At 44.0% G+C, this 27,256-nt stretch overlaps 1 protein-coding gene across 2 annotated transcripts in view; it reads right to left on the minus strand.

Annotated features, from left to right (window-relative positions):
- Positions 1–27,256, minus strand: part of LOC141270499 (uncharacterized) — a 228,608-nt gene that overhangs the window by 113,927 nt on the left and 87,425 nt on the right. The window contains exons 1-2 of one of the 2 annotated variants that reach the window (XM_073680506.1): positions 23,089–23,149; positions 56–205 (exon numbers count right to left, since the gene is read on the minus strand). The exons of the other annotated variant lie outside the window; for it this stretch is intronic. Coding sequence (XP_073536607.1) covers positions 56–127 — 72 coding nt within the window. The 5' untranslated portion in view covers positions 128–205; positions 23,089–23,149. Of the gene's footprint in view, positions 1–55; positions 206–23,088; positions 23,150–27,256 lie in introns of those variants that run through there. 2 annotated transcript variants of the gene reach the window in all.

The raw sequence follows: 27,256 nt of genomic DNA on the forward strand, positions 1-27,256 counted from the left end.
TCTGTTATTCTCATAGATAAGAATGATGTAATGTGACGTCATCAGAATCTCTCACCTCTCCAGTAAGCCGGAAGAGGATCTCTAGGGTGAGGTGTAATATTTTCTCTGCCATCTTGTCTCTGTCCATATATATCTTTGGTGGGTAAATCAGGAAAATTCTCTTATCTAGAAGATCTTCACTGAGAGGATCCGATATTATAGAGACCTGAATGAGAAGATGATGAGCCGATGTAGCATCATAAAAATCATGTGTAATAATAAAATTACTGGAAATAATAAGAGAAACATATGATGAGATTTATTATTTTACAGTATTTCGTTTTCTTCTTTAGATCTAGTAATAAAAAATACTTATTCTAGGCCACAGACAACAAGCAGCTTCATCCTCAGAGTCTGCAGCTGAATATTGTAGAGACTTGAATGAGAAGAAGATGAGCTGATGTAACATGATAAAGAATTCTGTGTAATAATACAATTACAGGAGATAATAAGGAGAAACATATCAGGAGATAGAACGTGTAGATGTTGTATTCTCTAGTCTTGTATGGGCTGGAACATAAGCTGAATTGCTGACTAAGACATCTCCTCAATGCTCCCAATCACTGGTCAAGTTGACCACTGCTTCAGCAACTGATTAGCTGTAGGAATCACAAGTTCGTTGGGACTGACCAGGAAATACAGAGACTGTGGGGGGGGACCCATGCAGCAATAGTATTTTAATTATTTTACAATATTCAGTCTTTTTCCCTGTCATCTATTAATAAAATTAATATATTTTAGGCCACTCACATACTAAGCAGTTTCTTCCTTTGAGTCTGCAGTTGAATACTGTGATGCTGAGTCACTACTCACGGACAAGCCGTCAGACAGGGTAGTCTGGAGATCTGAGGTCAGTTACCAGGAGGGCTCATAGTACAGAGGGGCAACCCACAGACATGGTCAAATATCAGTCTGAGGTCAAATGCCAGGAGGGAACGTCAAGATAAGGGGATAAGAGAAACGGATATTCAGAGGCCAAGTCTGAGTTCAGGTACCTGAGGTCAGAAAGTGTCAAGAGCAAAATGGATAACACATACGAATAGTCAAGGCAAATCCAAGGTCCAGCAACAAGATTAGGATATCAGACACAGAGCAAAGCATACAGATCACTGAGAAACACTACAGCTGACAATGATCTGCTCATAGCTAGCCAGCTAAATAGCTAGCAAATTAACAAGAATGGAAAACACCTGGAGGAAAGCCCACAGTCTAGGCCAGATTGAGCAGCAGTGCTGTCAATCAAAATGCTGGCAGCCCAGCATGCCCCTGCCTCAGATTGGATGACTGGGCTGTCACTCACAATACTGAAGTCAAGCAAACTCCAGATCCTATAGGGTGGCTGAGCTGTCACTCACAGCATTCATACGCCATAGTGAGTGATGAAACCATGACAAATACATTTCTCAGACTCATCTTCCATAATGCTAATTTTCGTCTCCTTTACCAACACTGGAATCGGCATTAGCAATACTGCAGGAGATATTCATTACACGAGAAATGAGAAATAACTACATCATTATGAGGACGACATCTTCATCTTCTACTACGGCTCTAGAAACATATTTGGCCAGCGTCCGTCACTGACTACATCACCACCGGCCGTCTATATGAATGTTTTTCTTCTTCCCCAGACTGTAATCTTCTATCACGGTAGATCTCATGTCTAATTCACACACAAAAGTTTGAGGCATTTATAAAAGCTTGTTTGTAACACAAAGGCTGGAGTGATTTGATGCCAATGACTCCAAGTACAGTGTTTTTATTATCTCTGGATATGATGGTTTCTTTTAGCATTTTCCCGTAGGCTTCTATATATTACATGGAAAATACCAAAAGAAAAACAAGTGTTAAAATGTTACAATTACAATCCAAAATTGGGAATGGAGGTACTGTGAGAACATTATACTGTGTGTGGTGGAAAGACAGTACTGTAGGAACATTACACAGTGTGTGTAGGGAATGCAGTATTGTGAGAACATTATACTGTCTGTGGTTGGATAGTGGTACTGTGGGAACATTATACAGTGGGAGGGTAAGGTGATACTGTGAGAACATTATACTGTGTATAGGGGAATGGCAGTACTGTAGGAACATTATACAGTGTTTGAGGGGACGGAGGTACTGTGGGAACATTATACTGTGTGTGGGGGAATGGCAGTACTGTAGGAACATTATACAGTGTTTGACAGCAACATTATACTGTATGTGGGGGGTGGTGGTACTGTGGGAATATTATACAGTAAGGGGAGATGGTGGTACTGTAAGAACATTATACTGTGGGGGGGGAGTCGGTATTGTGGGAATATTATACACTTTATAAAGTGTGTGGAGGGATGGCAGTTCTGTGGGCACATTATACCGTGTGTAAGAACCAAGAAAGGGGCACCGTACTGCATCAAGAATGGGGTAAGTGAGAATTTATTGTCTAGTGGTTTTGGAAGTAGCATATTGTGTAGGTCATCTTGTATTATCATAATGGGGGTACTGGGGGAACAATATACTGTTTGAGAGGGCCGAGAAAGGGGTACCATTCTAAAAAGAGTAATACATGTTTCCTTGGTTCCCGTCTTTCATAGTCGGCTGTATGTATCTATCGGTGGAAAAGGAACAAAACCATTGTGATTCTTATAAGGTGGCAACACAAAATGACCCTAAATATACAATTTTTAAAACAACACCACAATTTCTGCATCTTAAGGGTAAATTGTTATCTAACTATTTGATTAGAACTGATACTATTAAGCTGAAATGTCTAAACTGACTTTCCTTCAAATACAAAAAGGGGCACTTTTCCATGTTTGTTATGCCAGAACTGTTCGAGGATTATTAAAGGTGATAATTTCCCCTCCAATTAGAAGGGACACCTGTGGATATTGGTGGTTTTTCACCTGCTACAGTTCTGATGTCATGTACTCGTTAAAGTGCACTTGTTGTAAAGTGGATGTTAGACAAATGGCACAATTAGAGATGAGCAAATATGCTCGAAAAACGGTCGCCAATTTCAAATTCGGCATGAATGTTGCACATTCGGATTTGTGATCAGACACCCGAACGTTTTTACTTAAAATCAGCAAAATTCAGTAAAAGTGCGGGAAATGATTGTGTTTCCCCTACAGTATTTTTATCACTTTGGCTAGGATAGTGGTGCTGTATGATGAGCGGGGGAAAGTGTTTGATGAGGGGAGGGGGTGGGGAGAGGCCAGAGGAGCGGCGTTTTGTGATCTAATTTTTTTCCCTAAACTTTATGTGTGCAAATTGCAGTTAGCCAATCAGGGCTCAGTAACCAACCACAGTGTCCAGACCAAAGGGCTTGAGCCATTGACTGCTGAAATCACATGTCCTTCTCTATATAAAGAGCAGACACGTGATACTGAAAAAATGGCGCTAAAAGAACAGGTCAGAGAGGCTGCTCCTGGATACTGAGCGTTTTTAGATAGCTAGCTAGGCGGTTGCTTCTAAGTCAGATACTTTAGATAGATAGGGTCCTGTGTGGCTGTAAAATCAACCTTCTTTTTTTTGTGCCATTAGTGAGGTCCAGACAAAGACAGCAGGGCATATTTCAAAGAAATCTGTTGTGCACTGCTTCTATTGTACTCAATGCACGAGTACACCTTTAAAAATCTAATTTTTCCTGTTGCTAACGTGATACAGCACGTCATATCTCAATTTGTCATTTTGTGGCTGTATGGAGAGCTCGTTCAGAGTAAAAAAAAAACTATTTTTTTGTTACTAACGTGATACAGCATGGGAGATATCAGTTTTAAAATTGTTTGGAGCATATATTCTATTTAATACAGGCCTAATCCACAATAAAAAAAATATATTTTTTTCTGTTACTAATGTTATACTGCAGGCCAGATCTCAGTCTGAAATTGTTTGGAGCATATATTCTATATTATAAAGGCCTCATCCACAATAAAAAAAAAAAACTTTCTTCTGTTACTAAGGTGATACAGCACGCTAGATCTCAGTTTGAAATTTCTTGGAGCATATAATCTATTGTATACAGGCCTCATCCACAGTAAAAAATGAAATTTTTTATTGCTCACAGCATGTTCCAACCACACTATCTGAGCAACATGAGTGGGAAAAAGCGAGGTCATGGTAGAAGGGGGAATAGGCTTGGTGTTCAAGGTATATGTGGGGTAGGTGGTAACGTTAGTGAAAGTACTGGTGAACCAACACCGTCACGTCCTATCCAAAGACAAATGACAACTTCTGTTACTGGACGGGTTACTTCACTCCTTTCCTTTGGCAGCCGCACAGCGGTACGCCTTGTAAATGAGGGCCAGAAAGAGCATGTGCTCCAGTGGATGGCAAGCGCTGCATCAAGTGGCCTCTCCTCTTCCTTCACCTCAACATCACACACAGTACTGTCCTCAGAGTTTGCATCCCAATTACCCTTGCTTTCCCCCACGTCACAACTTTCCAACCACCCAACTGACTGCAGGAAACCACAGATGGGTGACTCTGCAGAGCTGTTCACATATTCTATGCCATGGGAATCAGAAGTCTGTTCCAAAGATTTAGAGACTCAAGAGGAGGAAAGCATCTGCACCGATGCCTAAATTTTTTTTCGGTTCTATCTGGGGCCGGACGAAGTAGGGTCCGAGCAACATACCTCGTCACCAGACCTTAACCCCTGGGGGGGAGGTCATCCTGATGAGACTCAGATACCTGACGCTTAAGTGGACTGTATTGTGCTGTCAGGGCAGGAGGAGGGTGACTCTCAGGGCATGGAATGGGAGAACAGAGGATGATGATGAGGTTGTAGATCCCACTTGGTGCGAACCCAGAGGCACACAGCGGAGTCAGTCATCTGAGGAGTGGCGGAGAAGGAAGACGAAGAGGTTACATTCCGCCCTACGGTACAGACACGGAGTGATGCAACCACGACGAGCACTGCATCTTAGCCACAACTGTGGCTGTTGTCAGCAGCGGTTGCGGGTGTGCAGCTCGCAGGGGCGGCAAGGGCTGCCTAGCCTAGGCCTTTTTTGACACTGCAAATGAAGAGCCAACTCACATCAGCCAACTTTGTAAAAAAAAAAAAAAACTCAGTAGAGGGAAAAAGTGCAATAATTTTACTACTACATGCATGAACCTTCACATGTGCAGTCAACATGCATTACTCTGGCAATCTCACTGTGATAAAATGGGGACCAGTGGATCTCAACAACCATCAGCCGCCCCATCAACCGCATCTGCTGTTTCTTCCTCCTCCTCTGTTACCGTGCCAAGTGTTATCACGCAGGTCTCCAACCGCAGAACCACCTGTTGTTTACCTGCTCCAGTCAGGCTGAGTGAGAGATCGTCAGCTGTAACCGAAGTGTACATGCCTGCTGTTTTTGACTAATCTCAGACAATGAGCACACCACATCATTCTCAATCCACTGTAATATCTCCGACTGCACCTCACTCATGGTCCAGCAGTTTGTCCTGTACACCATACTCCGCCCTCTCTCAGCACTGCAGCCAGCCCTTGGTCCCGCAGTTGTAGTCAGGTAAAAGATTGTTTCCTCCTACACGACAAAGCTAAGAGGTTGAACTCCACCATCTCCAATCTGTTGGCCACGTTAATGCTGCTTTTCCGCCTGGTAGATATACAGTTTCCAAAAGCTCGTGGCCATCACAGTCCCCCAGTACCAGTTGCCCAGTCGCCATTACTTTTCTAAGAAAGCTGTGTCTGCGCTACACAAGCATGTCACTGACAACATCACTCGTTTCTTGACTAAATCTATGTCTGCCAGGGTGCATTTCACCACAGACAGCTGAACAAGAAAGCATGGCCAGGGGCATTACATCTCGCTGACTGGGCACTGGGTGACTCTGGTGGCTATGGGAACACACAGGGAAGGGGCGCAGTCATACAGGTGAAGAGTTGTGGACAGCTATAAAGGCCGAGTTTGAGCAATGGCTGTCTAAGCTGAACCTGGAGCCAGGGAAGGCCGTGTGCGATAACTGTGGGAACCTGGTGGGGACCCTACGCCAAGGCAAGCTCACAAACGTGCCTTGCATGGCTCATGTCCTCAACCTGGTGGTACAGCAATTTCTCCGCCACTATCCCGACCTGGATGCTCCGCTTCAGAAAGCAAGGAAGCTGTGTGTTCACTTCTGCCGTTTGCACTCCTCAGGTCATCGATTTGCATCGATACAGAGATCTTTGTCTATGCCAGTTAACCGGTTCATAGGCGATGTGCCCACACAGTGGAATTCCACTCTGCATATGTTGCAGCGACTATGGCAGCAATGAGCCCTGATGCAACATGTCATGTCGTATAGCCTGAGCCAACCTGGTACGTACGTGGGGCATCTTATGTTTACAGAGTGGGCACAGATTAAGGACCTCTGCACCATTCTCCACAGTTTTGAAATGGCTACTAAGATGGTTAGCACTGACGATGCCGTCATCAGCATCACCATTCTGGTCATCTACATGGAGCAGACTTTGAATAGCCTGTGGGGGGGAGGTGGCAGTCCCAGAAGAAGCAGAGGAGGATGTGGAATGGATAACAATGTCTTTACATTCCAGACTGTCATCACACAGGCGGGTGTCAAGTGAGTGTGGATTACAGCGATCGAGGGGGGCTTGTGATACAAGACAAACTGTTAGTGAAGGTGCACAAGCCAAGGAACAAATGGAGGAGGAAGAGGTGATGGGCGAGAAACAGTCAGGAGTTGAAGAGGATAATCATCCCCTCTTTGTTGTTTGTGGTTGACAGGAGAGGATGGAGGAAGCAAGCTTGCGTGTTATCTCACCATCAACACACCATGGGCTTGGACCTCATGTAAGAGCCCGACACATGAGTGCATTCTTGTTGCACTATCTGCAACATGATTCCCATATAGTTATGATTCAAAATAGTCATGACTACTGGGTTGTCACTCTGTTAGATCCAAGTTATAAGAGTAAATTTTGCCAGATGCTTCCCACCCTGGAAACAGACCCGCGAATGCTGTAGTATTGAAACACGCTTTTACACAACCTTAAGGGAGGTTTTCCCCAAGACAGCAATGCACGCAGTGTGCATCGCAGCTATAGACTTCCAACCTCAGGGATGTCAATTCGTCAACGCTAAAACATTAGCCACTGCGCAAGTGGCAGAAGCAATTTCTGTGAGTCCTTTCGCACATTTTTTAGGCCAGCTCTTGCACCAGCATAACAGAGTACAAGTCTGACACATGGTGAACGACTGGAGAGGATGGTGCAAGAGTATCTAGAGCTCAATATCAATACCATCAAGGAGGGTTTGGACCCATTTACATTATGGTCTTCAAAAATGGAAGAGTGACCTGAGCTCGCCTGTCATGCCTTGGAGGTTGTATCATACTCGGCAGCCAGTGTTCTCTCAGAACGTGTCTTCAGCGCAGCTGATGGTGTCCTGATGAATAAGCGTAGTCCTGAAAGTGTAGACCGCCTAACTTTTATCAAGATGAACAACTCATGGATCTACAAGGACTTTTCAATTCTAATCGCAGACAGTACAGTCATGGCCAAAAGTATTGAGAATGAGACAAATAGTAATTTTTCCAAAGTTTACTGCTTCATTTTTTGTAATGGCAATTTGCATATACTCCTGAATGTCAAAGAGTGATCAGCTTAACAGCAATTACTGTACTTGCAAAGTCAATATTTGCCCAGAAAATGATTTTTAACCCCCAAAACACATTTCAACATCATTGCAGTCCTGCCTTAAAAGGAGCAGCTAACATCGTTTTAGTGATTGATCCATTAACACAGGTGTGGGTGTTGATGAGGACAAGGCTGGCGATCAATCAGTCATGATTAAGTAACAATTACATCACTGGACACTTTAAAAGGAGGCTGGTTCTTGGTATCATTGTTTCTCTTCAGTTAACCATGGTTATCTCTAAAGAAACACATGCAGCCATCATTGCACTGCACAAAAATGGCCTAACAGGGAAGAGTATCGCAGCTACAAAGATTGCACCTCAGTCAACAATCTATCGCATCATCAAGAACTTCAAGGAGAGAGCTTCCATTGTTGTCAAAAAGGCTCCAGGGCGCCCAAGAAAGACCAGCAAGCGCCAGGACCGTATCTTAAAACTGTTTCAGCTGCGGGATCAGGCTACCAGCAGTGCCGAGCTTGCTCAGGAATGGCAGCAGGCTGGTGTGAGAGCTTCTGCACGCACTGTGAGGCGGAGACTCTTTGAGCAAGGGCTGGTTTCAAGGAGGGCAGCAAAGAAGCCACTTCTCTCCAGAAAAAACATCAGGGACCGACTGATATTCTGCAAAAGGTACAGGGAGTGGACTGCTGAAGACTGGGGCAAAGTCATTTTCTCTGATGAAACCCCTTTTCGATTGTTTGGGACATCTGGAAAACAGCTTATTCGGAGAAGAAGAGGTGAGCGCTACCACCAGTCTTGTCTCATGCCAACTGTAAAGCATCCTGAAACCATTCATGTGTGGGGTTGCTTCTCAGCCAAGGGAATCGGCTCACTCACAGTCTTGCCTAAAAACACAGCCATGAATAAAGAATGGTACCAGAATGTCCTCCAAGAGCAACTTCTCCCAACCGTCCAAGAGCAGTTTGGTGCCCAACAATGCCTTTTCCAGCATGATGGAGCACCTTGCCATAAAGCAAAGGTGATAACTAAATGGCTCATGGAACAAAACATAGAGATTTTGGGTCCATGGCCTGGAAACTCCCCAGATCTTAATCCCATTGAGAACTTGTGGTCAATCATCAAGAGGCGGGTGGACAAACAAAAACCAACAAATTCTGGCAAAATGCAAGCATTGATTATGCAAGAATGGACTGCTATCAGTCAGGATTTGGTCCAAAAGTTGATTGAGAGCATGCCAGGGAGAATTACAGAGGTCTTGAAGAAGAAGGGGCAACACTGCAAATATTGACTTGCTGCATTAACTCATTCTAACTATCAATATAACCTATTGGTACTCATAATATGATTGCAATTATATTTCTGTATGTGATATAAACATCAGACAAACACTAATAAAAACCAGAGGCCAGCAGATCATGTGAAAATATAATTTTGGTGTCAATCTCAAAACTTTTGGCCATGACTGTACAGACTAGTTGATGTAGTTTTTAGTGTGCTGCATTGATCTCGCGTAATTGCAGTCTGTGATATCTTTAGCAAGGCTTCTGTGCTTGCGTTTGCTGCAGATGTTAACAATAATTTTTGGAAATGTGGAGACTCCTGGTTGGGTGTCCATCTGCTGGGTTGGCTGTAGTCGAAGAGGTGTCTGTCCCCATTATACTAGTTCTACTCTTGTAAAACTGATGCCACTTTGGTGGTGTCTGCCACTAATTTTTGGAAATTGGGAGACTCCCGGTTGGGTTCCCTTCATGTGTGTCGCCTGTAGAAGCAGGCCTCCGGGACTGGCAGGCCTCCACTCACTTTCAGTCAACTACCCGTGTTACTATCCTTAAATTTTTGTACCAATACTACTCTATGAAACTGATTTTTCTGCCATCTAAGTGTGGCTGAGCATAAAAGCAGCTTGAGCTGTTGCATGTGGTATCAGTGCCCCCAGCACAGCAGACCTACAGCGATCCCTCACCCACCTCTTCTTAATTTGAAGTTAATTTGAAGTTCAATTTAAAGCTGTAAATGCTGGCCTATACCCTCATATCTCATGCATGGCCCATGGCTGATTGCTGCTGGGTATAACATTTGTACTGTGGGTCAATTGATGTTACTTTCCTGGTGTCTGCTCCTAATTTGATCTCTTTTGAAGGTTTGTGTATGAGTGTGGTGTTGCCTCCCACTGAATCCAATGGGGTTCAGTATGTTCGGTGAATTATTCTGTGAACATCGGGAAGTTTGCCGAACTGGAACAAACCGAATATTGAAAGATTCGCTCATCTCTAGTCATGATCAATTAAAATCAGAATGAAGGAACACGGGTCCACTATTCGGCTCTTTGAATCTAGAATGAAATCCACTGAGGCCACTGCAAGAAAAAGAATGAAAAATAGCAGAAGTTTGGTGAGACCACAGTTGCCAGACATTTCTTGGAGATAGGTGAAAAAAGTTCTAATCTACGATGGTCGGTGTTAGAAGAGGCAACCGCAGCGAATTCACAATCATAACGCAGTAAACTTTTACAGAGACGTGTTCTGGATTTACTCCCCAGAGTCACTTTCTCCCAAAGGGTTAAATTACATCTGTAACTGGGTCAGGTATTCCACAGAGACGACACCGGGCAATATCTCACCGTGTTGTCACTATGTCACGGATTTCGTCTATATTCGCGGGCACTCGATCCTGACTACACACTCCTTAGGTATCAGCAAGCGACAAGTGAGCGTATGGGCGCTACACCTCTGGATTCCAACGCATTGAATACATGTTTACGTCCTCTGTATGGTCACTGTCTGCTTCACAATAGCCCAATTATTATTATTCTCTGTCACATCCGGCCGAGTTTGAAATATAATACAGGCCTCGCTGGACGCCTGCGTTCTGGTAGCGTACGGCTTTGGGGAAGGGAACGATTACTGGACAAAAGAAAAAGGATTATTACATTTTATATTTAATCTAAAACGGAGGCAGTGTTACAAATTTTGTTACTTTTGCACCACAGCCCTCCAGAGGAGCCTACGGCTACGAGAAAATGAGCATCTTGTTTCGTGGCTGTCCCTGCCACTAAAACTATGGGTCCCGTTATCATCAGAACTGCGATTTACATGGAGACAGCTTTTGCACTGACAAGTGGTGAGGGGGCTTCAGGGAGGAGAAATGGTTAATATGTTCTAAATATCGCCCTGACATTAATATCTTCCTGACAAACTGCAATGCCTTTTTATGAAGCTTCTTCTCTGAACTTTATTCCTCTGTTTTCTGCCATATTTATAATACTCTCCGCAATCCGTAGGGATGAGTGAACATGCTCGGTGATACTCGGATATCACTATAGTATCTGAGTGCTCGGATGTGCTTGTTACTTGGCGAGCATTAGCTGGTACTCAATTTCAAACTCAAGTCCCCGCCCCACATGTTTGACGCCTGTTACTCAGCCAATAAGCATACGGGGATTGCCGTAGCCATCTTGGTAGTGGCATTACTGTGATTGGCTGGCCATGTGACATCATCAAGGGTTATAACTAGAAGAAGAGGGGATGGGAAGAAAAACACCGGACACGAACATGCAACCAGAGAACATACTAATGAAAGATATGAAGTGCGACAAAGAAGGTCCAAGACAAGATACTTGGAAGGGAGGTAAGAAAATTTCCAATACAATCCACAGGGAGAAGATTGGAACAAAACAAAATCGTGTAAACTGCGTGCTAGCAAATGCCAGGAGCCTGACAAACAAGATGGATGAACTGGAAGCAGAAATATCTACAGGTAACTATGACATAGTGGGAATAACCGAGACATGGTTAGATGAAAGCTATGACTGGGCAGTTAACTTACAGGGTTACAGTCTGTTTAGAAGGGATCTAAGAAGTCGAAAAGGGGGTGGAGTCTGTCTATATGTAAAGACGTGTCTAAAGCCTACAATACGGGAGGATGTATGGGAGGGAAATGAGGAGGTCGAGTCCTTATGGGTGGAGATACATGGGGCAAAAAACAATAATAAAATTATCATAGGAGTCTGTTATAAACCACCAAATATAGCAGAAGCCACGGAAAGTCTATTAATGAGACAAATAGACGAAGTAGCAAAAAATAACAAGGTGATTATTATGGGGGACTTCAACTATCCCGATATAGACTGGGAAACCGAAAGCTGTAGATCTCAGAAAGGAAACAGGTATCTGTCAATTATCAAAGACAATTATTTGTCACAACTTGTGAAGGAAACAACTAGAGGGATGGCCCTTTTAGACTTAATATTAACTAACAGGCCAGACAGAATAACTGAGGTGCAGGTCGGGGAGCACCTGGGAAATAGTGACCACAACATTATATAATTCCACATGTGCTTCAGTAGGGTGCCCAGCAAGGGAGTCACAAAAACATTGAACTTCGGGAGAGCAAAGTTTGATCAGCTAAGAGATGCCCTTCACCTTATAGACTGGGATAGTATCTTTTGTAATAGGAGCACGGATAGAAAATGGGAAATTTTCAAAACAGTCCTACATAGTCACTGTAGAAGGTACATACCTTATGGGAATAAAAGGGCTAGGAATAGGAGGAAGCCAATGTGGCTAAATAAGGAAGTCAAGAGGGCAATGAAAAACAAAAAAAGGGCTTTCGGTAAACTTAAACAAGAAGGCAGCGAGGAAGCGCTAATATCTTATAGGGAAAAAAACAAAATCTGTAAGAAACAAATAAGAATAGCAAAAGAGGAGACAGAGAGACTAATTGCCAAGGAAAGTAAAACGAATCCCAAACTGTTCTTTAACTATATAAACAGTAAAAGGATTAAAACTGATGGAGTTGGCCCATTGAAAAATAACCTGGGTAAAATCATAGAGGGCGATGAGGGTAAAGCAAACCTACTCAATAGCTTCTTCTCCACTGTTTTCACAAAAGAAAACAATTTATCGGAGGAAATGCAGAGTGATAAAGTAAACCCTCCGCTAAATATCACCCACTTAACCCAGGAGGAAGTTCAGAAACGCCTAAATAATATCAAAATAGACAAGTCACCAGGCCCAGATGGCATACACCCCCGGGTACTAAAAGAATTAAGTAATGTGATAGACAGACCGCTGTATCTTATATTCAAGCACTCTTTATGGACAGGGACTGTCCCACTAGACTGGCGCCAAGCAAATATGGTACCAATATTGAAAAAGGGGTCTAAAAGTGACCCTGGGAACTATAGACCAGTCAGCTTAACGTCTGTTGTGGGTAAATTGTTTGAAGGATTTCTTAGAGATGCTATTGTAGAATATCTTAATGATAATAACTGTCTAACTCCATATCAACATGGATTCATGAGGGATCGCTCCTGCCAAACAAACCTGATCGCCTTCTACGAGGAGGTGAGCTCACAGCTGGACCGGGGAGAGTCAGTGGATGTTGTATACCTTGACTTCTCCAAAGCGTTTGATACCGTGCCGCACAAAAAGTTGGTATATAAAATGAGAATGCTTGGTCTGGGGGATAATGTGTGCAGGTGGGTAAATAGCTGGCTGAGTGATAGAAAGCAGAGGGTGGTTATCAATGGAGTAAGCTCAGGGTGTGTCAGGGTTACTAGCGGGGTGCCTCAAGGGTCTGTCTTGGGCCCTATATTATTTAATATATTTATTAATGATCTAGTGGAAGGGTTGCATAGTAAAATAGCAATATTTGCAGATGATACTAAACTTTGTAAAGTAGTTAATACAGATGAGGATAGGGCACAGCTACAGGAGGATTTAGATAAATTGGGGAGTTGGGCCAAAAAATGGCAAATGGGGTTCAATGCCAATAAATGTAAGGTCATGCACATGGGAAAGAAAAACAGCAGTCACCCATACATATTAAATGGGAAACCGTTGGGGAAATCTGACATGGAGAAGGACCTGGGCGTCTTGGTTAATAGCAAATTAAATTGGAGTGCCCAGTGTCAGGCAGCAGCTGCGAAGGCAAATAGAGTCATGGCATGCATCAGAAGAGGAATAGGGGCATATGATGAGAACATTGTTCTTCCTCTGTATAAAGCGCTGGTAAGGCCGCACTTAGAATATTGTGCACAGTTCTGGGCTCCGGTGCTCAGGAAAGACATATTGGAGCTAGAGAGGGTACAAAGGAGGGCGAATAAGGTAATAAAGGGAATGGAGGGACTAGAATACCCAGAGAGGTTGTCAAAATTAGGCCTATTTACGTTGGAAAAGAGAAGGCTTAGGGGAGACCTCATAAACATGTATAAATACATCAGGGGGCAGTACAGAGATCTCTCCCATGACCTGTTTATACCAAGGATGGTGACAAAGACGAGGGGGCACACTATGCGTCTGGAGGAAAGGAGGTTCCTGCACCAGCATAGAAGGGGATTCTTTACGGTCAGAGCCGTGAGACTCTGGAACTCTCTGGGAGAGGAGGTGGTGATGTCCAACTCACTTAATGAGTTCAAGAGAGGCCTGGACGCCTTTCTTGAGAACAATAGAATTACATCTTATGCTTAGTTAATTAATCCAGGGATTTAATCTGACTGCAAGATTGGTGTCGGGAAGTGAATTTTTCCTCAATGATGTAAATTGGCCTATACCGCATGGTTTTTTTTTTGCCTTCCCCTGGATCAACGCTGCGGAATAGCTGCAGTGCACAAGAAATAGGCTGAACTGGATGGATGCTTGTCTTTTTTCGGCCTTATAAACTATGTAACTATATAAAAGGACAGGCTCCAACATGCTCGGCAGACGGATGCCATTGCACAGCTCTGTGACAGTTGTTATTGGAGGGAGAGAGTGCTTGTCCAGGGGTGTGTGTGCACAGTTCAACGATTCAGAGTCCTGTAGTGTTGATACTGGTGCTGAAGCTGACCCATCATACTAACAGTCCTTCTAAGGGCTAATCTTGTGCTTTGCTGTTTGTATCACATACATTCTGCATTTAGCATAGGGAGGGAGAGAGACTTGCAGGAACAGGGTGCATGGCTGAATACAGCCACTAGGCCGGGATTATGGCTTTGCAGTCCGTTGTTAAATATATAGGTGCGGCAATTGACCACATTCTTTTTTTTGTGTGAAAAAATTGACTATATTGTGATTCATACAGTATTATGCGATTTGTGGTACATTCTGTTATATAACACTCCATGAAAGTGTTGAAACATTCAACTACTCATCCATAGAGTATTACTTGCTTCCCATTTCCTTTCTGTGGTATATAACCCTCCAAAAAAGCATTAAAAAATTTTCAGTATACAATTAGTCATCCATACAGTATTACGTCCTTTGAGTACATTTCTGTGGTATATAACCCTCTAAAAAAAGTGTTCAAATTTTTTTCTGTAAACAATTACTCATCCATTTACTATTATTTGCTCTGGGGTACATTATGATGGTATGTCAAACTCCAAAAAAGGGTTTAAAAATGTATCTGGATTTAATTACTCACCCATAGAGTATTATTTGATTTCTGCTACATTTTGGTGCTATATAACCCTCCAAAAAAGCATTCAAACATTTATCTGGATTCACTTATTCATCCATAGAGTATTACACTGTGTGCAGAATTATTAGGCAAATGAGTATTTTGATCACATGATACTTTTTATACATGTTGTCCTACTCCAAGCTGCATAGGCTTGAGAGCCAACTACTAATTAAGTAAATCTGGTGATGTGCATCTCTGTAATGAGGAGGGGTGTTGACTAATGACATCAACACCCTATATAAGGTGTGCTTAATTATTAGGCAACTTCCTTTCCTTTAGCAAAATGGGTCAGAAGAGAGATTTGTCTGGCTCCGAAAAGTCCAAAATTGTGAGATGTCTTGCAGAGGGATGCAGCAGTCTTGAAATTTCCAAACTTTTGAAGCGTGATCACTGAACAATCAAGCGTTTCATGGCAAATAGCCAACAGGGTCGCAAGAAGCGTGTTTGCCAAAAAAGGGCAAAATAACTGCCCATTAATTGAGGAAAATCAAGCGCGAAGCTGCCAAGATGCCATTCGCCACCAGTTTTGCCATATATCAGAGCTGCAACGTTACTGGAGTATGAAAAAAGCACAAGGTGTGCGATACTCAGGGACATGGCCAAGGTAAGAAAGGCTGAAAAATGACCACCTTTGAACAAGAAACATAAGATAAAACGTCAAGAATGGGCCAAGAAATATCTTAAGACTGATTTTTCAAAGGTTTTATGGACTGATAAAATGAGAGTGACTCTTGGTGGGCCAGATGGATGGGCCAGAGGCTGGATCAGTAAAGGGAAGAGAGCTCCACTCCGACTCAGACGCCAGCAAGTTGGAGGTGGGGTACTGGTATGGGCTGGTATCATCAAAGATGAACTTGTGGGACCTTTTCGGGTTGAGGATGGAGTGAAACTCAACTCCCAGACCTACTGCCAGTTTCTGGAAGACAACTTCTTCAAACAGTGGTACAGGAAGAAGTCGGTATCGTTCAAGAAAAACATGATTTTCATGCAGGACAATGCTCAATCACATGCATCCAACTACTCCACAGCGTGGCTGGCCAGTAAAGGTCTAAAAGAAGAAAAAAATAATGACATGGCCCCCTTGTTCACCTGATCTGAACCCCATAGAGAACCTGTGGTCCATCATAAAATGTGAGATCTACAGGGAGGGAAAACAGTACACCTCTCGGAACAGTGTCTGGGAGGCTGTGGTGGCTGCTGCACGCAATATTGATCGAAAACAGATCAAGCAAGTGACAGAATCTATGGATGGAGGGCTGTTGAGTGTCATCATAAAGAAAGGTGGCTATATTGATCACTAATTTTTTTGGTTTTTGTTTTTGCATGTCAGAAATGTTTATTTCTAAATTTTGTGCACTGATATTGGTTTACCTGGTGAAAATAAACAAGTGAGATGGGATTATATTTGGTTTTTATTAGGTTGCCTAATAATTCTGCACTGTAATAGTTACCTGCACAAACAGATATCCTCCTAAGATATCCAAATCTAAAAAAAAAACCACTCCAACTACCAAAAATATTAAGCTTGGATATTTATGAGTCTTTTGGGTTGATTGAGAACATAGTTGTTGATCAATAATAAAAATAATCCTCTAAAATACAACTTGCCTAATAATTCTGCACACAGTGTACGTGATTTGGGGTTCATTTTGGTGATCTATAACCCTCCAAAAAAAGCATTCAAAAATTTATCTGGATTCACTTACTCATCCATAGATTATTACGTGCTCTGGGTTACATTTCGGTGGTATATAACACTTAAAAAAAAGCGTTCAAAAATGTATCTGGATTCACTTACTCATCCATAGAGTTTTACGGGCTCTGAGGTACATTTCGGTGGTATATTACATGCCAAAAAGTGTTAAAAAAAAAATTCTGGATTCAATTAGTCATGCATAGGGTATTAGGTGCTTTCTGTGACATTGGGGTGGTATATAACACTAAAGAAAGTTAAAAAATTAGTCAGGATTTAATTAGTCATCCATACAGCATTATGGAGGCCCCCTCCTCTTCTCTCTATACACTGCCCCTATTGGACAAACAATCAGCAGATTTGGGTTCCAGTATCATCTCTATGCTGACGACACCCAACTATACACTTCTTCCCCTGACATCACCCCTACCCTAATACAAAATACCAAGGATTGTTTGTCTGCTGTGTCTAGCATCATGTCCTCCCTCTATCTCAAACTGAATCTCTCCAAAACTGAACTTCTTGTGTTTCCCCCATCTACTAACCGAACTCTACCTAACATCGAAATTACCTTGGAGGGTTCAACCATAACTCCCAAGCAGCACGCCCGCTGCCTTGGGGTCATATTCGACACTAACCTTTCCTTTACTGCCTATATCCGATCACTCACTCGCTCTTGTCACCAGCATCTTAAAAACATCTCCAGAATCCGATCTTTTCTCACTTTGGAAACTGCTAAAACTCTTACTGTCACTCTTATTCACTCTCGTCTGGACTACTGCAACTCTCTTCTGATCGGTCTCCCTCTTACCAAAATTTCCCCTCTCCAATCTGTCCTGAATGCGGCAGCCAGGGTCGTATTTCTGTCCAGCCGCTTCATCGATGCCTCCACCTTGTGCCAGTCATTACACTTGTTACCCATTCGCTACAGGGTCCAATATAAACTCATTGCTCTCACCCACAAAGCTCTCCACAGTTCTGCACCACCTTATATCTCCTCTCTCATCTCAGTCTATCGTCCTACACGTGCCCTCCGTTCCACAAATGACCTAAGGCTAACATCTCCCATAATCCGAACCTCGCACCTCCGTCTCCAAGACTACTCTCGTGCTGCACCAGTTCTCTGGAATGCTCTACCCCAGACGATCCGATTGATGCCTAGCCCCGATGTCTTCAAGCGCGCTTTAAAAACCCACCTCTTTAAACAAGCCTACCATCTCAAATACCCAGTAAACTAACTTTTCCCTGTTCCCTCCTAAATACTACTCAGAATCTGCCCCCTACTGTTCATCTGTTTCTACACCCTCCATGCACACGATAACTGCACTCGGTAATTGAGTATTGCACTTTAACATACAGGCTGATGACCGGATCATACAGCTTTATATGATAATCCCGACTTATTATAATTGCCTGACCTGAAATAACAAGCACTTTCCACCTATTGTGTCCCCCCATTTCCGTGTAGAATGTAAGCTTGCGAGCAGGGACCTCACTCCTGATGTAACTGTTAAACTGTCTCACCTTGTATTGAATTTATTGTTTGTACATGTCCCCCCTTAATTGTAAAGCGCTGCGGAATATGTTGGCACTATATAAATAAAAATTATTATTATAGGTGCTTTCTGTAACATTTTGGTGGTATATAAGATTCCAGAACGTGTTGAAAAATTTGTCTGTATTTAATTAGGTGATTTCTGTGACATTTCAGTGGTATAGAAGACTGCAAAAAAGAGTTGAATTTGTCTGTATTCAGTTAGTCATCCATTTAGTATTTGGTGCTTTTTGTGACATTTTGGTGATATATAAGACTCCAAAAAAGAATATAAAAATGTGTCTATATTCAATTAGTCATCCATAGAGCATTAAGTGCTTTCTTTATGTATAAGCGTGAGCCATTGGGCAAAAGGATAGCCCCTTATTTAATAATTGGACCTCATTTTTGGAAAGAATATACTTGGACAAATTAAAGATTTCTATAGTTTGTTCCTTTTTGGGAGGTTGGGTACTTGAGATGGGATGACTGACAAAATTGCCCCGTTTTCCCCTTCCTCTGGTTTTGCTTTTCTTTTTGTATATTTCTGAGATGCAGTCGTCACCCGAGGAATTTTTGGAAAAAATTTGGTGATTTTATTTACTTGTCTGCAAGGTTCCACAGTTATCTGGATCTGGGGGATATAGTGGGATTTTCTTCCAAAAAGGGGGCAGAGTTTAAAAAAGAGCTAACTTCATTCCTTGGTATTATCTGCGGAGGAATATCTCTGCCTATTGAGGTGTCCGGAATTCTGACTTAATCAGACCCCCTATATGTTCCTACTGGTGATAATTTTTCAAATGTATCGGAATTGTCAAGATGGACAGTGAAAATTAAAGAGTCCAATATTTCCTCATCATCTGGCTGAGGGGAGCTAGCATCCCCAACATTGTCAGATTTCTGGTTCATTAGGGACGGTTTGGAAGCCAAATTATTTGGGAGTTTGGATGAGGTACATAAAACCGCCCACCTTTCTTCATTTTTTTCTGAATTCAACTAATCATTCGTACAGTATTACATGCTGTTACATTAAAGTGGTAAATAAGACTCCAAAAAGTGTTGAAAAATTTGTCTGGTTTCAATTAGTCATCCATACAGTATTAGGTGCTTTTTGTTACATTTCGGTGGTATCTAACATTCCAAAAAATAGTTGAAAAATTTGCCTGTATTCAATTAGTCATCCATAGAGAATTAGGTGCTCTCTGTGACATTTCGGTGGTATATAAGACTGCAACAAAAAAAAAAAAAAAAAAGAGTTGAAAAATTTCTCTCTATTCAGTTAGTCATCCACTTATTATCTGGTGCTTCTTCTGACGTTTTGGTGGTAAATAAGACTCCAAAAAAGCATTTAAACTTTGTTTGTGTTCAATCTGTCATCTATAGAGCATTACGTGCTTTCTGTTTAATTTCGGTGATATATTAGACGAAAAAAAAGAGATAAAAAATTGGTCTGGATTCAATTAGTCATCCATACATTACTAGGTGCTTTATGTTAAATTTCGGTGGTATATAAGACTCCAAAAAAGCGTTGAAAAATTTGTCTGGATCTAAAACTCCAAAAACAACATTCAGAATTTTTTTCTGGATTCAATTAGTCATCTATTCAGTTTAATGTGCTTTGTGTAAAATTACGGTGGGTTAAAATGTTTAAAATCCGTTTGGCCTGGTACAATTGACAAAATATTTTTGTTCAAAGTTGCCATTATTTCTCCCTGTGTGGCGTCACCCATGCCCCTAACCACACAGTTACTGGGGTTGTCCACTTAATGACCGACACGTGAATAAGTGCTTGTGGCCAAAGACGCTACATTTCCCTGACGGCACACTGGGTGAACATTGTGGAGTTTGGGTCTGAGTCTCACCCTGGCACGGCACTTGTGCTACCGACACCGAGGATTGCTGTCCCCACTTCTATCAAGGTCTCCTCCATCTTCTACACCAGTTCCTGCACTCTTTCCAGCTCCTCCTCCTCCATCTCTGATGTGCTCTCTCAGATCACGTCGTCTGCATTAGCTGGAAGCGCTGTATAACTGCCTCAGAGAAGTGGCAGCAGGCTCTGCTGAAGCTAATTTGTCTAGGAGACAAACCGCACACTGCAGTAGAGTTATTGAAAGAAATAACAGACCAGACAGACCTGTGGCTTTCACAGCTGAACCTATAGTCAGGCATGGTCATGTGTGATAAAGGGCATAACCTGGTTGCGGCTGTGAAGCTCGGCAAGCTCATACACATACCATGCTTGGCCCACGTGCTCAACTTGGTGGTTCAGCAATTTCTGAAAACCCAGATTTGCAAGAGCTTCCGGTCAAGGTAAGCCGCATCAGCGCCCATTTCCGCAAGTCGGCTACAGCTGCCGCCGCTCTGCCAGTACTACAGCAGTGCATGCATGTTCCAGCTCACCGACTGGTGTGTAATGTGGCCACGGGCTGGAACTCCACACTGCACATGCTGGCAAAGCTTTGTGAGCAGCAGAGGCCAATTATAGATTACCAGCTCCAACACGCCCGTTGGTATTCTGGTCTGCCACCACACATAACAACTGAAGAGTGGGCATGGATGTCTGACATTTGTGCAGGTCTCCAAGACTTTGAAGACGCCACAAAGATGGTGAGCAGTGATGACGCCATCATCACCGCAACGATCTCGCTTCTATGCCTACTTAAACAGTCACTGCTGACAATTAAACATGAAACTTTGCATACAGACCTGGTGTAGATGGAGGAAAACATGAGCCAGGGAAATACTACCCAGCCCAGCCTCATCTCTTCTGCTCAGCGCAGGTTGAGGAACAATGAAGAGGTATAGGTTGAGGAACAGGAGGAGGAACAGAAGCTGGCTGATAGCGCAAAAGAGTCTAGTACCCACACAAGCTTAGTCCAGTCTCTCCTACGTGGATGAATTGGAAGTGGAGATTCGCAGTCTGTGTGAAAACACTTAGAAATAGAGTTTTTTTTCAGCACCTCTCTCCCCCATCTGATTTCCTGGCGCTCCCCAGACTGTGGGTTTCCACTTCCAATTATGCTGCCCTGCCACTAGCGTCTTATCTGAGCGGGTTTTAAGTGCTGACAAGCTCACTCTGATAACAATGAACAAAGCCTGGATTAGACCCGACTTTTCCACACCACCAGATGATAGCAGCAAAATAAAGTGTTTTTAATGTTCAATATTTGAATGAGGCCCAACAGTTGCGGCTTTCAAGGGGCTATACATGACTGTATGACCCTATTTATCATTTTTACCTAGCTGTACACTTTGTGGAAAGTCTTTATGAGTTTATAAGTACCACAACTACACTTTCTTAAATTGCAGGCAGTTGGCAGTTGGTGCATTCAAGGGAGTATGGATGACTCTGCTTGTAATTATTGTCAGGCTTTGCACTCTGTGCAGAGCTTTGACCCCTTTACCCCCGAGGGTGGTTTGCATGTTAATGAGCAGGCCAATTTTTACAATTCTGACCACTTTCACTTTATGAGGTAATAACTCTGCAACGCTTCAACGGATCCCACTGATTCTAAGAACGTTTTTTCCTGACACATTGTACTTCATGATAGTGGTAAAAAATTTCTTCGATATGACTTGCGTTTATTTGTGCTAAAAAGTGGAAATTTGGCAAAAATTTTGAAAATTTCGCAATTTTCAAACTTTGAATTTTTATGCCCTTAAATCAGAGAGATATGTCACACAAAATAGTTAATAAAGATCATTTCCCACATGTCTACTTTACATCACCACAATTTTAGAACCAAAATTTTTTTTTGTTAGGAAGTTATAAGGGTTAAAAGTTGACCAGTGATTTCTCATTTTTCCAACAAAATTTACAAAACCTTTTTTAGGGACCACATCACATTTGAAGTGACTTTGATCGGCCTTTATGACAGAAAATAACCAAAAGTGACACCATTCTAAAAACTGCATCCCTCAAGGTGCTCAAAACAACATTCAAGAAGTTTATTAACCCTTCAGTTGCTTCACAGGAATTTTTGGCATGTGGAAGAAAAAAATGAACATTTAACTTTTTTCACAAAAATATTACTTTAGATCCCAATTTTTTTATTTTCGCAAGGGTAACAGGAAAAAATGGACCACAAAAATGTATTGTGCAGTTTCTCCTGAGCACGCCAATACCCCATATGTGGGGGAAAACCCCTGTTTGGGCACATGGCATGGTTTGGAAGGGAAGGGGCTCCATTTGACTTTTTGAATGTAAAATTTGCTTGAATAATTAGTGGACTCCATGTTGCATTTGGGGAGCCCCTGATGTGTCTAAACAGTGGAAACCCCCCACAAGTAACACCATTTTGGAAACTAGACCCTTCAGGGAACTTATCTAGATGTGTAGCGAGCACCCTGAACCCCCAGGTGCTTCACAGAAGTTTATAACATGGAGCCGAAAAAATTTAAAAAAAAAAATCAAACTTTTTCCACAAAAATTATTTTTAGCTGCAATTTTTTTATTTTCACAAGGGTAAAAGGAGAAAATGGACCCCAAAAACTGTTGTGCAACTTCTCCTGAGTACGCCGATACCCCATATGTGGAGAAAATACACTGTTGGCGCAGGGCAGGGTTCAGAAGGGAAGGAGTACTGTGTGACTTTTTGAACGCAAAATTGGCTGGAATAGAGAGCGGATGCCATGTCACGTTTGGAGAGCCCCTGATGCGCCTAAATATTGGAAACTAGACCCCTCGAGGATTTTATCAAGGGGTATAGTGAACAATATCCCCTGTGCAATATCCCCTGTGCAATATATATATCTAGTATTAATGCGCCAGTAATGGGGGATCTCCACATACCTCCACCTGCAGAGCCGCCACCACATATATGGCTGCTCTGTGCGCACAGGACCTGTGATGAGGTCACAGGAGGGGAGGAGTCAGGGGTCACATGATCAGGGGCCTCAGTGGATGCAGGACTCTGCTGTGCTGGTTGTCATGGTGCTGGATGAGGGGAAGTTTATGTGTGGGGTCAGGAGGGGTTTACAGTGTGGATGTAGCAGAGCCGCGTGTGTACGAGGTGTACGGAGCAGAGCCGTGTGTGTACGAGGTGTACGGAGCAGAGCCGTGTGTGTACGAGGCGTACGGAGCGGAGCCGCGCGTGTACGAGGTGTACGGAGCAGAGCCGTGTGTGTACGAGGCGTACGGAGCGGAGCCGCGTGTGTACGAGGTGTACGGAGCAGAGCCGTGTGTGTACGAGGTGTACGGAGCAGAGCCGTGTGTATGAGGTGTACGGAGCAGAGCCGCGCGTGTACGAGGCGTACGGAGCAGAGCTGTGTGTGTACGAGGCGTACGGAGCAGAGCTGTGTGTGTACGAGGTGTACGGAGCAGAGCTGTGTGTGTACGAGGTGTACGGAGCGGAGCCGCGTATGTACGAGGTGTACGGAGCAGAGCTGTGTGTGTACGAGGTGTACGGAGCGGAGCCGCGTGTGTACGAGGTGTACGGAGCGGAGCCGCGCGTGTACGAGGTGTACGGAGCAGAGCCGCGTGTGTACGAGGAGTACGGAGCGGAGCCGCGCGTGTACGAGGCGTACGGACCGGAGCCGCGTGTGTACGAGGAGTACGGAGCAGAGCCGCGCGTGTACGAGGTGTACGGAGCGGAGCCGCGTGTGTACGAGGATTACGGAGCGGAGCCGCGTGTGCACGAGGTGTATGGAGCGGAGCCGCGTGTGTACGAGGTGTACGGAGCAGAGCCGCACATGTACGAGGTGTACGGAGCGGAGCCGCGCGTGTACGAGGTGTACGGAGCAGAGCCGCGTGTGTACAAGGTGTACGGAGCGGAGCCGCGTGTGTATGAGGTGTACGGAGCAGAGCCGCGCGTGTACGAGGTGTACGGAGCAGAGCCGCGCGTGTACGAGGTGTACGGAGCAGAGCCGTGTGTACGAGGTGTACGGAGCGGAGCCGCGTGTGTGTACGAGGTGTACGGAGCGGAGCCGCGTGTGTACGAGGTGTACGGAGCCGCTTGTGTACGAGGTGTACGGAGCAGAGCCGCGTGTGTACAAGGTGTACGGAGCGGAGCCGCGTGTGTACGAGGTGTACGGAGCGGAGCCGCACGTGTACGAGGTGTAGGGAGCGGAGCCGCGCGTGTACGAGGCGTACGGAGCAGAGCCGCGCGTGTACGAGGCGTACGGAGCAGAGCCGCGCGTGTACGAGGCGTACGGAGCAGAGCCGCACGTGTACGAGGCGTACGGAGCAGAGCCGCGCGTGTACGAGGCGTACGGAGCAGAGCCGCGCGTGTACGAGGTGTACAAAAGGGGTTTGATACCTTGTAAGCCAGTTGAAAGTGGGAAAAACAAGATTATCCTGTAGTTAAGATACCTTTTAATGGCTAACAAAAATAAGATAAATGACGGAGCTCTATGGGAAGCGGTGTAACGGAGCGCTGCCGACAGTCATGGGGAGCGGCGTAACGGAGCGCTTCTGACAGTCATGGGGAGAGGTGTAACGGATCGCTGCTGACAGTCATGGAGAGAGGTGTAACGGAGCGCTTCTGACAGTCATGGGGAGAGGTATAACGGAGCTCTTCCGACAGTCATGGGGAGAGGTGTAACGGAGCGCTTCCGACAGTCATGGGGAGAGGTGTAACGGAGCGCTGCCGACAGTCATGGGGAGAGGTGTAACGGAGCACTGCCGACAGTCATGGGGAGAGGTGTAACGGAGCGCTTCCGACAGTCATGGGGAGAGGTGTAACGGAGCGCTTCCGACAGTCATGGGGAGAGGTGTAACGGAGCACTGCCGACAGTCATGGGGAGAGGTGTAACGGAGTGCTGCCAACAGTCATGGGGAGATGTGTAATGGAGCGCTGCCGACAGTCACCATAATGTACAACACAAATGTGACGTCAATGACAGAAATGTGGGGGCGATTCTGCTTGAATTTACGCCACTTCTGTTATGTAAGTTGATGATGTCGGCTGAGCTCCATCATGGCCACGCCCCTCCCTGCAAAGCTCCACCCACTCTCCAAAATGGTGGTCGAGACATGTGTACATACGGGAAAAGCCGAATTCTATCAAAACTGAACAATCAGCGCTGTGTGTAATGTTTTATACTACGAAATGTGCAACAGTTTTTTCCCGCTAAACCTTCACTAAGACGGGCCTGTAACATGCCAGTGTTCGTTTATCAGGGCTGTAATCTTATGTAACTGCTCAGAAATAACGAAACTCACTGCAGCAACTCCATTCTAGCTGTCTCTCTACAGAGATGACTAGATTGGAGTTGCTGCATTGAGGCTCATGATTTCTGTGCACAGTGTACAGTCATGGCCAAAAGTTTTGAGAATGACACCAAAATTATATTTTCACATGATCTGCTGGCCTCTGGTTTTTATTAGTGTTTGTCTGATGTTTATATCACATACAGAAATATAATTGCAATCATATTATGAGTACCAATAGGTTATATTGACAGTTAGAATGAGTTAATGCAGCAAGTCAATATTTGCAGTGTTGCTCCTTCTTCAAGACCTCTGTAATTCTCCCTGGCATGCTCTCAATCAACTTTTGGACCAAATCCTGACTGATAGCAGTCCATTCTTGCATAATCAATGCTTGCATTTTGCCAGAATTTGTTGGTTTTTGTTTGTCCACCCGTCTCTTGATGATTGACCACAAGTTCTCAATGGGATTAAGATCTGGGGAGTTTCCAGGCCATGGACCCAAAATCTCTATGTTTTGTTCCATGAGCCATTTAGTTATCACCTTTGCTTTATGGCAAGGTGCTCCATCATGCTGGAAAAGGCATTGTTGGGCACCAAACTGCTCTTGGACGGTTGGGAGAAGTTGCTCTTGGAGTGTTATGTTCTGCTACCAGAGCTAAGGAAAGAGAGGAGATCTGTCCCTACGATAGAACTCAGCTTAATCCCTACGATGTAACAGGGAACCTGATCCTGCGATCAGACCTGCTAAAGTCCTAAGCTAGTCTGTACGGAGACCTATAGATGTGGGGAAGGAATCCCTACAAGTACTAAGAACTGGGAGGAAAATGGGACACCTCCTAACAGAAATAGTAGCAGACAGACGAACAAACAAAATATATAGAACATAGAGGTCCGTAGACCAAGCAAACTAACAGAGTTAGATACAGAGCACAGGCTAGCTAGAAAGTAGTTAAACAATGAAGTCCAGCAAAGCCAGAAGGGCGGAGCAGGATTAAATAGGCCAACAAGGTCATGTGACCAGCAAAGGAAAAAACCTAAGAGCAAGGTTCTAACAGTACCCCCCCTTCTAAGAGGATCCTCCGGATCCCCTAGGACCAGGCTTATCAGGAAATCTCCTGTGAAACGCTCTGATAAGTCTGGACGCGGAAACATCATCCGACCTCACCCAAGAGTAATCCTCGGGTCCGAAACCTTTCCAGGCCACAAGATACTGCAAACTACCTCTATACTGTCTAGAGTTAAGGATGCGAGAAATTTCATATTCCCTGTCCTCCACCACTGGAGGAACAGAGGCAGAGGCGTCACAATCCGATACAACAGCTTTTTTCAACAGAGAGACATGAAATACCGGATTAATTCTCCAGGAGGTAGGAACCTCCAACCTAACAGCAGATTGGTTGACAACCTGAAGCACCTTAAAGGGCCCTACAAACTTGGGACCCAATTTCTTAGAAGGAATCCTCAACCGCAGATTCCTAGAGGACAACCAAACCATGTCACCAACAGCGAACAAAACCTCCTGTCGTTTCCTATCAAAGTAGTCTTTAGATTTTCTGTTGGCCTCCTGAAGATTACCACGCACATCCGTCCAAACTCTCTCCAAATCACCGGAAAAATTCTCCTCCTCAGGCACGGCAGATCCCAACTTGGAGAACGACCCAAACGACGGAAATGAGTACAATATTTTTCCACATTACCTGATCCCTGTCTCAAACGTCTTAACTCAGTCTCAGCTGATGAGACACGATCAGGATCATCATATAATAGTCCCAAAGCAGAAAAAAAACTATCCACTGAACTGAAGCAT

The sequence above is a fragment of the Phyllobates terribilis genome, unplaced genomic scaffold, assembly GCF_046119375.1.
Source record: "Phyllobates terribilis strain yellow unplaced genomic scaffold, ASM4611937v1 Scaffold_5__5_contigs__length_657084704, whole genome shotgun sequence".
Lineage (NCBI taxonomy): Eukaryota > Metazoa > Chordata > Amphibia > Anura > Dendrobatidae > Phyllobates > Phyllobates terribilis.